Source organism: Emydura macquarii, unplaced genomic scaffold (genome assembly GCF_026122565.2).
Source record: "Emydura macquarii macquarii isolate MOO-44397 ecotype Brisbane River unplaced genomic scaffold, CSIRO-AGI_Emac_v2 contig_2897, whole genome shotgun sequence".
In the NCBI taxonomy this organism is placed as follows: domain Eukaryota; kingdom Metazoa; phylum Chordata; order Testudines; family Chelidae; genus Emydura; species Emydura macquarii.
The window spans coordinates 48,640,200-48,654,435 of record NW_027133034.1 but is presented as its reverse complement, the minus strand read 5'-3'; the positions used below and the strand labels follow the sequence as shown (position 1 = coordinate 48,654,435).

Genomic DNA, 14,236 nt, shown 5'->3' with positions numbered 1-14,236 from the left:
GGTGGTTTTCTCCAACAAGAAGCAGTCAAACCTGGGGAACACTTTACTTGTCTTTTGTTGCATGACACTGAACAGCGGGACTCTTAATTGAAGAGGAATGCAGTTTTCTTGATAGAAACAAATTTGGCTTAAATAAATTGGAAGGAAACAAAGAAAAGAGGCCATTTACTATTATAAACGTTTACCATTTTAGCTTTGCTGGGCAATAGTTTTGATGAGAAACCAACACATTGGAAGAACAACACAGAAAGGAAAGGAGGAGAAATTAATCTGTATAGAGTAAAGAAAACTTGGGCAGAAACTAGCAATGTTTTTGACCAAGTATTTAATTAGGTTACAGTGGAGCTGGGGGCAGCTGAGATTTCAGTTTAACAAGAATCTTAAATTTTTATTTTGTAAAAATCTTTGAAGTGGTAATAAACTAAACACAAATATAAACTTTGAAGATCATTTGAATTGTTCATGATGGCTTGATGAAGAATGGGTTAATACACAGAAATTAAGGATTCCAAAATAACCTCTCATTGAAACTTTTTCTTGTCTCACCTATTTTGGAATCCTTCTTTGAGAAATCTGAAATAGTCTGGGCTTTGCTTCACATGTGCCAGTTATTCCAATATCAGTTATACGTAGAAAGTTTGCTGGTGTGACATTTTGCCTGTTGAAACATTATTAAAGAATGCCAACAATAACCCACCATATTTAGCAGTGACATTGCCACACTGAAGGGCACCTCCATTGTTCTGTTTCCAGAGATTGTCCCATCAGATGCCCTGTAGCTTAGAAGAAAGTGCACAGGAGTGGGAGTAGGGTTGCCAATTTTCTAATTGCTGAAAACTGAACACCCCTGCCCCACCTCTTCCACCTGAGGCCCTTCCGCCACTCACTCCTCTTCCCCTCCCACCCCTGTTACTTGCTCTCTTCCCTCCTCCACCCCTCCCCCACCCTTCACTCATTCCCCCCTTCTCTGGGACTCACCTGCCATATCCAGAGCCAGGTTGGGATGAGCTGATGTGGAGCCTGCCTGCCCAATCAGGGTACAATGTGGGTTGGTCCCTGAAGCAAAGGGCTGGGGCAGGGAGGGATCAGTTGCCATAGTGAGGAGCCAGGGGCAGGACATGGTGGGGGTCGATCCCTAGAGCAAGGGGCCAGTGTGGGGCAATTGGGGTACGGCGGGACAGAGGTAGGGGCGGACAAGATCCCCACCCCCAGCATCGGTGGGGGCACCAGTTGGAGCCAGGTCTGGAAGCCAATGTGCAAGGTAGAGTGAACAAAACATTAGAAAAGATACTGTAGGGAAAAGCCAAAGACAAGGAAATGGACTGGGTAAACTAATAAGAGCATTGTGTCTAACATCTGTGACACAATAACATGTTGCTATAAAATACTGTAATTACTTTAACATTTATGGAATGTTATCTGAAGTGTTAGCAGTGAGTGCTTGAAATACAGTTCTTATGCTATTTTTATTTTGTATATTTATTACTGTATTGTTCATTATAAACTGTTTAGTGTTACTTGAAGCTTTCCCTCTGTATTTCCAGAAAGGTCATAGCTTACGTGAGAAACTTGCTGAAATGGAAACCTTCAGAGATATCCTCTGTAGACAGGTTGATACTTTGCAGAAATACTTTGATGCGTGTGCAGATGCAGTCTCCAAGGATGAACTTCAGAGGGATAAAGGTAAATAAACTAAATAAAATTACTTAGTGTATTGTCCTCATTACAGAAAGCTACCATGTTGTGAAACCCAGTTTCAAAATAGTAGCATCCATAACAATTAATACAGTGTTTGATTCTGTCTGCGCTATCTTGGTATTTTAATATATTGTTCACCATAGTGTGTAGTCAGCCAGACCGAATTATATGATGAGAACATTAACCATGTTGGGTGCATATTTTAATGTCTTTTTTAAAAGGTGGATTTTGACCTAACTGCCCATAATAATGCCAAAGCTTTTAAACAGATCTTGAACTGGCAGCTTTCGACATCACTAAAGTGTTAAGATATCATCTGGATCTGTAGCAGTGAACTGTTATAGTAATTCACTTTTAAAAAGATTAGCTTAAACTCACAAAAGATAGCAATCAAGCTGATATTTGATATTGCATCCTTCATCTTTGTTGTGACAAATTGAAATGATACTTGGAATAATGGATTATTTCTCATGTCATCTGAGCTGCCATAACTAAGCAGTATTTGGTTATTTTAACTAAGGCCTTTATGGGTTTAACAAATCCCTCAAAAGACAACTACCTTTTTTTCTCAGCATTCTGAAAATTCACAAATTTATGTGGCAGGCCTTTCTCATTAAATTTCCAGAAAGTGTAGTTGTAATTTTAGTTTAAATTTGAAATATGAGCCTTCTGATGATGGCAGAAATCCTACTGAAAAGTGATAACATTTTTAAAATCAGCAATATTGAAATTCCAATATATATTTTGAGTTTCCATCCTGCTTTAATATTAGGTTTTTGTCAAAAGACCAACTGTTTGCCATATTAAATAAAATGTCATAATGTTTGTGTGGTTAAAGTTCTTGGTCTAAATTCACCCTCGATAGGAAAATAGTGGTGAGGTTCTGTCAGATGAGGACGGCTTTTAGCTTCATGAGGAGGGGATGGTCCAAAGTTGCTCCCATGGTAGAGACTTCTGAGATCTGCTGACTCAAGCTTCAATTCAGCAAAGCACTCCTAGAAGACACTCCTAGTGTAATCTGGGATGCTCTGAAACCCCAATTAAGCAGAGCACTTGTGCATAAGTTTATTGGAGTTTCAGAGCATCCTTGATTGTGCTGGAAGTGCCCTCTTCTGAACTATCTTCTAGTTTTGTGGCTGTGCTGGCTGCACTCAGTCCTTAGCAAAGCGGGGCAAGATTGTGGACAGTGAACATCTGCGCTACCCCCCATTTAGCAGACTTTCTGCTGACGGGGACCCCAGCAAGATCTGTGGTGGATCTTGGAACAAATCTAGTCCATTGTTGTTTATTTAGTAACAGAGAAAGAAGGAAAACAATTTAGTACTTTACACTGGATTCCAACATTGCATCTGTGTCACTGTTGAGCAAATTATGGCCCCAGGCAAGGGTCTAAAAGTTTCCTATGCAAAATCAAAATAAGTAACTTCAGAAGTATTTATTAATCAGGATCTACTATCAATCATCCAAATGCTACAATAATACTTTCTTGCTCAATAAGAATTTGAAAAGAACGCTTTCCTGTCATTGTGCTTCTTAGCTAGACATTATGCAAATAATCTCTCTCTCAAATTTAGTGGTTGAAGATGATGAAGATGATTTCCCTACAATGCGTTCTGATGGCGATTTCTTGCATAATAGTAATGGCAGTAAGGAAAAATGTAAGTACTTCTAAATTTGCATTAACTCAAGTTTTCTCTAGATATAGGTCCTTCAGTCTTCTAGAAAGTATAGTGACAAGCCTGATATATAAATCTAGATCATTATAACTCTGCTTGCTTTGCAAATCAACAGCTTAATGATGTGTATAGGAATAGTAACTGCTCATACTTCACTAATTAAACTATTTTAAATCTTGTCAATTACAGGATCAAGGCTTTTTGACTAGTCACATTTCAGTATTTGTTAACATTCACCACCTGTTTTTGTGATTCTCACTCTAGAATATTAAATACAAAAGGCTGCAAGTAAATGTTAATGTTGTGAGCTTGACAGTTTCAAATTTCCTGTTATGTCTAACTCTAGGTCTACACTGCAAACTCTTGCTGGAAATATGATGTTGGTCGGGGTTATGATCAGGTGTGATTTATGACTGCCATAGCTGTGCCAGCAAAAGCCTGTAATGTGAATGCAGCTTATAGGCAAAACTGCTTTTGCCAATATAACTTGGGGTGAGTGAGGGAGACAGCTGGAATAATCTATGCCAGCAAAAATGCAGTTTTGCCCATATAAGCTGCATTCATAGTAGGAGTCCTTTGCTGGTACAGTATACTAGTAAAGCGCCTAATACTGATGCTGTTTCCCTAAATCACCTTTCTGTAAGGGATTTGCTGATGGAAGACACAATGAAGCCAGTTAAAGTTTCAGCCTTATCTTCTGGACTTCCTGGGGTTTGATAATTCTTAATATCTTTATGAATCTTCCTGTTGACTCCAAATTATCAACTTTAATGTGGAGTATAAATTTTTACTTTCTATTTTTATGATCACAGCACCTACTGTATATGTGCAGGAAATCTGAATAAGCATTTCAGTCTTGTTGTTCTAGAAACTTTCAAGTTTGGCCTGTTTCTGCTACTTCCAAAAGTAAACTCCAAACATTTATTTATGTAATTTATTTCCTGTCTTTTTCTCTTGCTCCCTGGTCTGAAATTGCTGTGGAAGCAATGTATTTAGCCCCTTCATTTGTAGGAGTCTTTTTTTTAACATTGTCCAACTGCTACCTCAGACCTCCTGAGTTGACATTGATTGACACTCAAGGGGGTCCCATGTGGTATTCCTTGGATTATAGATTGGTGGTTGCAACACTGAATCTGAAGGCTGTTTGATGTAAAGCAGGGGAAGAAAATCTGAAAGCTGTTCAGGGACATGGAGAAGTCTCCAGAAAATAGCATCGATAAAAATTAGGTTTTTTATATATAAACATTTGCAATATTATACTAGAAAAGATTAATTTGACCCAAATAATGTATTTGACTGGGAGGCATCAGAAAATTTTTCAATGCCTGCTGAAGCCTTTAAGATTCCCATGTTTCTCCTGTTTTACAGTTTCCATTATCAAAGTCTGCTTAATTGCAAATGTTCTTCTTAGAGGACTAGGTGGAACCTGTTTTGGGGAAAAATGGAAGAAGGAACCCGTCAACAGAAATCTATTAATCAGCCATAGGAGTCGTAGAGCAAAATAAAGCAGTATAAAGTGTTTCCTCCATTGAGTAGATTGCACTACGCATCTGGCAAGCAAACTAATGTTATGCTTTTTAATAATTCCTGGTTTAGTTTTGGCATAACTCACAACTGTAGGAAACACTGCATACCCTTTGAGGAAAGAGAGGAAGACATATGCACACTTAAGCTTTCCACAGTGTAGAAGTTTTTTTTACTGTTTCATAACAAACACTTGAATGATTTTTATCTAAAAGATGTAAAATGTTTTAGCTTCAGGTTCTATTTACTTATATTTGGGTGGATGGCAAAAAAATTAAGCTAGAATTTTGATCATAGATGCCCTTTCTGTCAATGACTAGATGAAAGTATAAAGCTGTATGAAGTTGTGCTTGAAAGCTCATTTATAGTGGCAAGTGCATTTTTTATTATCTGAAACAACTGTCACAACACAGCTTCTGTTTATTAAACGGTCAGTTAATTGATTAAATAAAATAATCTGATGGGAGGAATCACTTAATGATTACCTGTTCTATTCATTCCCTTTGAAGCACCTGGCATTGGCCACTGTTGGAAGACAGAATATACTGGGCTAGATGGACCTTTTGTCTGATCCAGTATGTCCGTTCTTATGTATCCTAATCAAGGAGTGCTAGTGTGTTCTGTTTTACTAAAGGAAGTAGTAAACTGTCATCCTGGAATTAACATTCATCAGCAGCGTTTTTAGACCCTGTCTACACTTAAAAGGGTTTGCTGTTATCAGTATACTGGTAAAATTATACTGACACAACCCACACCCCTTGTGAAGAGACAGCTTATACTAGCAAGAGTTCTTTTGCCTGTATAGTTTCAATCAGTTCCCCAAATGGAATAATCTAGACTTTTAAGCTTTTGCTGATATAACTGCATCTACGCTAGGGCTTTTACTGACTAGTTAAGGGTATGGTTCTCTCCACACACACTCCCAACTGATGTAGCTATGCTGGTAAAACTTTTAAGTGTAGACCAAGTCTTAATAGTCTAGTGTTCCTATCCCCCTAATCTTATACAGAAAACCCTTGCTGTTGAGAGTGATTAGAGATCTTTAGGGTGAATCCCTCAATATTGGAAAAAGCCTTCTCTAATGCCACTTGCCTGCAGAGGAGTCATTTTGTATGGGACAAGTGGGGCAGTTGCCCGCTTGACCATGGTTTGTCCCCCAGATTTTTCATAGGTCTGTATGCTCCATTGTCTTTCATTTTCTTTCCTGACTTTGCATGATATATCATTACATATAATGTTCTATATTTGACACAACTTTGCCCCTCCTTCTCCCCCACACACAATTTTTCTGAAATGCTGATGTTTCTTACATGAAAGTGTAAACTGTGATTTTAGCTATTAAAACTAAACTCAGTGAGATAAGAATTCTGACTAACTTCACTGCATGATATTTTTTAAAAGGATGAGGTGGCTTTATCAGGTTTTATAATTTTGTGAGATGATGTGTAGGAGTTTTGCCTTAATCAGTAATTGTTTTTTTATATCTGCATTTCAGTGAGGTATTTGCTGTATAAACTAGATTGTGACGTATGAGATAGCCCATCATGAAATTCACCCCACATTTTGTGTTTTTACTGTGTGCATCTGATCTTCCTGGGACTGAAAAATATAGAAATGACTGCCTTTCTGAATTTTTCATTTTTTTAATGTTGATATTACTTGAAATTCATGTTAAATCACATTCCTTTTTAAAAGTTTGCCAAAATAGCAAATCTTAACTCTTCTTTAAGAACAGTTTTACATGGCACACATTAAATGGATTGAAAGCTGACTAATCAGTAGGTCTCAAAATGAAATTGTAAGTGGGGAAGCACTGACCCAGTTGTGTTTTCTAGTTGGGTCCCATGGGGATCACTTCTTTTCCTTAGGTTGTTTAACATTTTTATCCATTTTCTGGAAGAGGACATAAAATCATCACTGATAAAGTTTGCTGATACAAAAATTGAGGGAGTGATAAATGATGAAGAGGATAGATCACTGATAAAGAGTGATCTGGATTGCTCAGTAAGATGGGCACAAGCTAACAATATGCCTTTTAATATAGCTAAATGTAAATGTCCTCATCTAGGAACAAAGAATGTAAGCCATATTTGGGTATCCTGGGAAGCAGTGACTCTGGAAAAGATTGGGGGGAGGGGGTGGATAATCAGGTGAACATTAGATTCCAGTCTGACACTCTGGCCAAAGGAGCTAATGCGATCTTTGGGTTCATAAACAGAGGAATTTTGCATAGGTGTAAAGAAGTTACTTTACTTGTTTGTTTGGCATGGTGTGACTGCTGCTGGAATAGTGCATCCAGTTTTGGCATCCACAATTGAAAAGGATGTTGATAGAGAGGGTTGATAGAGAGCTATGAGAATGATTAAAGGATTAGAAAACATGGCTCTTGATAAACTCAAAGAGCTCAATTTATTTAGTTTAACAAAGAAGTTTAAGGGGTGACTTGATTATCGTCTGTAACTACATGGGGAACAAATATTTTTAAATCAAGATTGATAAAAGAGATGCTCTAGGAATTATTTTGGGGAAGTTCTATGGTCTGTGTTATAAGGTCAAACTGGAAGATCATAATGGTCCCTTCTAGCCTTGAAATGTATGAATCTATGAAATTACATACAGTTATGTTATTAATACCTGGTATACCTGCTAGGGTTTAGGTCACAAAGCAGTTACTGCTATAACCCTTTGCTTTTGTATGGTTGTAACTTTCCAAAATGTTCACCTCATGTAGCTGAAATTTTCCATGCTTGGATACTGCCCAAAGGTGGGGTAGTCTGCGTGAAAATTATTCATCGGTCTCTTGTGGGCCAAGTGGGTAAAGTACTTTTTCCATTATATATTTAAAAACAAAAATAATGGGCTTTATTAGTGTTTTGTATTAACACCTACCAGGGTTTAACAGAGATTAGGGCTTCTTTATGCTATGTGTTGCACAGATTCATAAGAGACTTCCTTGCTCTGAAGAGTGAGTTTACACAGGCAAAGGGTAGGAAAGCCAAATATTATCCTCTTTTAAAAGATTGAGAACTGTGGCACACAAAGATTAAATTACATGTGTAGGGTCACACAAGGGATCTGTGGCAGAACCATGAATGTAACTGAGTTCCTGAATCTCAGTCCAGTGCCTTAACCATGCAATCGCTAATCACAGTTTTTAATAAGGCTATAATAAAAACAGCTGACGTTTGAAAATTAATACGGATGTGGTCCTCATTGTGGACTAGTACCTTCATTAGGGACAATATTAAAATATGAAAGGGAAAAATAATTTTTGAACAAGTGAACATCTAAGAGCTTAATGAGGCCTCCACCTGGTGTATGACATTACTACAGGCATTCTGCCTTCCTGACCTAATCAGGCATCTGTGGGAGAGACAAGCAGCTGGGATAGTTTTCATCAGGGAAGACTGCAAGTGTCAACTGAAAACGCACCCAGTCTCTTCCCTTTTCTTCCCACCACTGTTCAGACCTTGACATAAAGAGCGGGAGAAAGTTGTAGATGCCATGATTTGGGTCTTTGCAGAATTTGCTGAATTCCTATTATGTTTTTTGTGTTGTTCATGAGGCCTACATATCAGGAAATCCATAATAGTTAGACTCTTCAGTTTTTCTAGGAAACAAGACCATACAGTCTCCTTCCTTAATCACTTTTTCCATACTTCTTATCGATCTCTGAATTAAATTGCTGCTAATTTTTATTGCTCTTTGTGAACCCACTGCACCATTCTTTTGCTTGCTCACACTGTTCTTCCAGTCTTGACCTCCTCTGCGTTCTTTCCTCAGTATTCTCCATAGTTGGTGAAGGGGAGGGTACTGGCTTTTGCTCAGGGCTTACCTACACCATATGGTGAAGTGCACTATGGTGTTTTGATTTCTAAAGTGCACTAACGTGCTGCGCATTAATTCAGCCATGTAGATCCTGCTGGTGTGCACTACATGTTTCCTGGTGTGCTTTAATATAACAGCACTATGCTATAGTGCACTAGGGAACATTTAGCAATGTCTACAGAGGCCAATTAATACACAACACATTAATGGGCTTTAGAAATCACAGCTCCATAGCACACATTACCCCACAATGTAGACAAACCCTCACTATCCCTGTGGAATAATATTTTCTCCTTCCACACCTTTCTTTTCCTGTGGGGCGCCCCCTCCCCCCTAAATTAAATGATATTTTCTATATTATTCAATGTGCAGTATATTTTGTGATCTGTATGAGAGAATACAATTATTTTCACATCACATGTGTAGATTAGGGTATTTGAAGCCTTTGGTTTAAGTTTAACCCATGATTGGAGAACTTGAAGCGATATATAATCTTTAACTTTCCCTTCAGAAAGCCTTTTATTGTTTAAAGGAGGGGAGTCCTAACTATCTCTAGAGTGTTATACCGCTCCTTGAGACCACGTAATACGCTCCTTCCGTTCCCTTGACTGTAGATGTTTGCAGTCTTTTACCATTTAGAGAACAGCAATTACAACTATATCATTGATATTTTTTACTTGAACAGCGTAACCAGTTGAAGGCATTAGCTCAGTCTGTCAGGCAAATACATGTTACATAGGTTTCTACAAATGTTATTCTGTTTTAAATTTAATAAAGTCTAACTTTGTTATAAAGTAAATAATATTGTGACAAACTGACAAAGACAAAAAGAGCATTATTGCTGGACTGTTGATTATTTGCTTGTACAATGGTACGATGAGAGTTACCTAACCTCATGTAACTGTGTTTTTAACAGGGGAGTTGCTTTGCTTTCTAGTATTTTGTGATATTACATGTGCTGTGTTTTATATACTATTTTGTCACCCTTTGTATGAGCTTGATGTGTTATAGGTACATTTTTTCTGTCACATTTTTAAGTGATTTGTTTAAATAGCCTTAGCAACAGATGGCTTGGATGACAGCGTGAAGTATTTGAAACTACGGAACCCGTTATACTTAAGGAGACTTCAACACACTTGCTATAATGGTTACCTTTTAAAGATAATACGTTTTACTGCTATTTTTTTTTTAAATTCAAGCATCTATTTAAAGCCACTTTAATATTCCATTTTGGGTATGACTGAATTTTAAAATGGTTGCTTTTTCAATACATTATCAGCTAAATTTTAAGGTTGTTCTGTTTTAATTAGACCCCACTTCAAGCTGTCAAAGTGCTATTGTTAAAAAGTATTACCACTCCTTCCACCCACATTATTTGCTGAGTAACACAGCATAGCAAGTAGAGTTGGGGAAATAGACGAAGTAAGAGGAAGCTGAAGGAATGCATTCTTGCCATTGAGCCTCTTTCCTGCTCCTTTGGATAGCTGGGAATTATTGGTGTCCTTTATTTTTATTTTTTAAAATGAACTTCACACTGTCTAGCTAGGAGCCTCTTTAGACAGCTGGTTGTAATCTAAGACTTACGTGATACAGTATTCATTTGAGTCACTAAGGTGGGTATCAGAGGGAATGAATCTTATCTGTTTGTTTTAGTATTTCCACATGTAACACCCAAAGGAATTAATGGCATAGACTTTAAAGGGGAAGCTATAACTTTCAAGGCAACTACTGCTGGAATCCTTGCTACACTTTCTCATTGTATTGAACTCATGGTAAAACGTGAGGAGAGCTGGCAAAAAAGACTGGATAAGGTAAGAGATTTCCCTTTCATTTTGCTACTATACAGTAGATCAAGTTGCTTTCATTTAACCTGAAACTTCAGTTTTGATGAGGATATTAACTTGTGTTCATATTCCATGCAGTTATATAGAAACCTTAGGAATGTAAATTAACTTGATGAAACTAGGCAAATGCTGAAGGTCCATCCTTGTTGTACAGATCATATAGCATGTCATCCATCCTGTGCTGGTCTTCTACCACACCTTGTTCATAAACTGTTCCTAAATTTAATTGTTTTTTAATCTAGAGATGAGCTAGCAATTCTTCATAACAATAGGCATATTTTGTACAACTTCCTAAGAGCAGGACCAGTTGCTTTTTCATTATAAAGCGCTCTGCAAATCTATAGTACTGTGTTAATAGTAATAATGAAGGATGGTGGCAATACCTAGACACACAATTTTGTGGAGGGGTCTTTTACAACTTTAAAATACTGTCTAAATGTATGGTGTAATTAATACATCTATTGAAAACAAAATAATTTCTAAAGAGTAATAAATCAAATCTTACAACAATTAGGGAAGCAACTTTAGGGAGAGAGAACAGAATTGCCCTCCCTGTAGCTAATCACTAGTGGCAATGGCGGTTCATGATGAATCTGTTCATCCATTATTTACTAATTCCGAAGACAAATGGGATTCTACATCCGATCTTGGATCTAAGAAAACTAAACCGGTGCATCTGGAAGTTTCAGTTCAGAATGCTGACTTCTGGATCCATCATCCCCTATTTGCTGTCTAGTTAGGTTTGCTGCTCTCAGTCTCAGGGATGCATATTTCCATATTTTGATACAACCATCAGAAAATACCTTCAGTTCTCACTAGGGCAGGACCATTTTCAATACAAAGATGTTGGATTGTACAGACTTTTTTACACCATCGTTTTGAATGTGAAAATAATGAACTACATACATAAGCTATGTACACACTACACTTATGTCGGTGTAAGATATGTCACTCAGGGGTGTGAATAAGCCACTCCCTGAGCATTGTAAGTTATACCAGCCTGAGTGCTGGTCTGGACAGCACTATGTCAGCAGGAGAACTTCTCCTGCCAACATAGCTACTGCTGCTCATGGGGGCTGGAGTAATTAATCTGACAGGAGAGCTCTCTCCCGTCAGGTCACAGCATCTGCATTAGCGGTGCAGGTGCGCCGCTGCAAGCTCTGAAGTGTAGCCATAATGTACATACATATATACATACATAATACACATAAACTTTATCACTAGCATAAATGTGCAAAAAGTGAAATTAAAGGAGCATGCGGATGTACCCCACTACATTTTTTTTAAATTGGTTGTCCGTCTTTTAGCATGCTTGCTCATAATGTTTGAGTCAGATAAACAGCTTCAGAATCTAATTGTGTGTTCTTATAGGAAATTGAGAAAAGGCGAAGAATAGAAGAAGCATACAAAAATGCCATGACAGAACTTAAGAAAAAGTGCCATTTTGGAGGGCCGGACTATGAGGTATGAATTATGCTTATTTCTGATGTTGCTTAGTATTTTTGTAGATTAAATCCTTTCATGACTAACTTGTATCCTTCATTGAAGTGATTTTTTTTGTGCAAGTGTCAACATGATTTTCCTGTGTAACTGACATCTGCTTTTATCAGTATTTATTAAATATGCACTCTGCAGCAGGGAAACTTGCAGGAAGGGTTTCAATCCATAAATTTGCAGAGAATGAGGGAAAGGAATCTGGTAAATCTGAGTATACTTAGTGACACTGACAAACATTTTTCTGTCTGAAATATTTTACTTATTACAAACAATACCTAATATTGTTATAAGATTTTTCTGAATTTTTTTCAGTTTGCTTCATACGTATGACAAAACTTTGTGTATAGTTAGTTTTGTGTTCTCCCTCCGGGCTCCTGAAATCAGATTTTCCATGTTTGTATGCATCAGTTATGCAGAACAGAGAAGAGAAAAAACATTTGAAATAGAAAACTGGAAATATAATAATTGAACTTGGAGGCTGGTATAGTATCTGAATCTAATTTAAACTTTGACAAGTTTTTGACTTGCTAGTGTCCCTTTAAACTGGTTCATGAATTCATAACTTTCTTAAAAGATTCTCTGAAGCTCTGCTAAAATAGTTAAGCTATGTACATCTAAGCAGCTTACCACTCAAGTATGCAAGTACTGCATGGGTTAAATTTTGCAGAAATTTAAACCTCTTCGTGGAATATTATGAAATGTATGCATCCATACTGCAGCTAAGCTAAATCACAGGCACGCTAAGACTTTCACTTCCATGTAGATCAAAATTTTGTAAATAAAAAGGTGCACATCTTGTCTGAGAAATAAAGTATTAGTAAATTTTGTTCGAAGATGTCCAGCGACTGCTTTGTGTATGGTCTTTTAAGTTCAGCTCCTCTGCTGTGATTGAGGAGTACATGGTGCAGTTAATGAAAGGATGGAGTGCATAGATGGATCTTTTGCACCTCTGATTCTGCTCCCCACAGCCCTCCCAGGAGATGGATATACCAACTGGAGATTTTCAGAAATCCTAGACCATGCTCCTCTTCCCAAACCATGCCCCTTATGTCTACAGTAGGATGTGTGGGGGGTTGAAGGAGCTGCTTTGCTACCTTTGTGCACCAGAAGATTCCCCTACACTGAGGTGATTCTCTCCTTTCTTTTTAGGGAGAGAATCAGGTGTCCTGTGATGAAAAGCAGTTGCACTGCACCCCAGGATCTTGGCCATTATATTCCTAACAGTCTGAATTTTGAAATTTGAAATGGGCTGATGCATGTTACAAAACTTCTTAAATATCCATGACAAAGGGCTTGTCCACATGTGTGCACTTAGGGACTTAGTGTGCAGCAAGCAGTAGTGGAAGTCTGCAGTGCACTAAACTGTTGTATACGGTCATCATGTGGACCCTGCTACAGTGCACTAAAAGTTCCATAGTGTTGAACTGCTGAACACAGTGACTTAAGACTTGTCTACATAGCCCTGCAGCTGGGATTATAGTTATGTGAATTACGTTGCGCACTAACTGCACCATGTGGACACTGCTGGTGCAAACTAAAAGGACTACATTAACATGAACTAGGTACCTTTTAGTTCATACCAGCAGCATCCACACAGAACAATTAGAGTGCAATGATTTGGTGTGCTCTGCAATTCACAGCCCCACAATTCATACTGCAGCGCAATATAGACATAGCTTTAGTGCACAAAAGGTTAGTGCACTGTAGCCTTACATTCGAACTTGCCATGCATTAAGTCTCTCTGTGGATAAGCCTTAAGGTATGTTGTAGGAGTTCAAAGAAAATGTTTTGATACTTATAACATATATTGTAGTTAGAAATTTGGGCTTTTATTGAAATCCATCAATAAATAAAATTTGTGAATATTGTAAGGCATGAATTAGTTGAAAGAGTCTCTGCTTATCAGCCTGAAAATAGTACTGTAATTTCCATAAAATAAGTCTACTTAAAACAACTTAAAAGTACTAAACTTTTAAAATGATATACTAAGGAATAATTTCATTCATTCAATGCATTACTTCTTCACTCACTTCACTGTCACTCCATGCTTCCTCCCCCCACCTTAACTTTTCCTGTTATGTAATCTAGTATTGTGATTTAATAAGAACTAAAATTTTCAAAATTAAAATTCCTGGACTTCTGCAAACATCAGAGCTTCATGGTTTAGGT

General features: G+C 37.6%; 1 protein-coding gene across 2 annotated transcripts in view; it reads left to right on the top strand.

Annotated features, from left to right (window-relative positions):
- CERT1 (ceramide transporter 1) overlaps positions 1–14,236 on the top strand; it is a 123,093-nt gene that overhangs the window by 72,344 nt on the left and 36,513 nt on the right. For both annotated transcript variants that reach the window (XM_067569190.1, XM_067569189.1), the window contains exons 5-8: positions 1,545–1,683; positions 3,273–3,356; positions 10,380–10,537; positions 11,942–12,034. In XM_067569190.1, the coding sequence (XP_067425291.1) occupies positions 1,545–1,683; positions 3,273–3,356; positions 10,380–10,537; positions 11,942–12,034 (474 nt within the window). The remainder of the gene's footprint in view (positions 1–1,544; positions 1,684–3,272; positions 3,357–10,379; positions 10,538–11,941; positions 12,035–14,236) is intronic.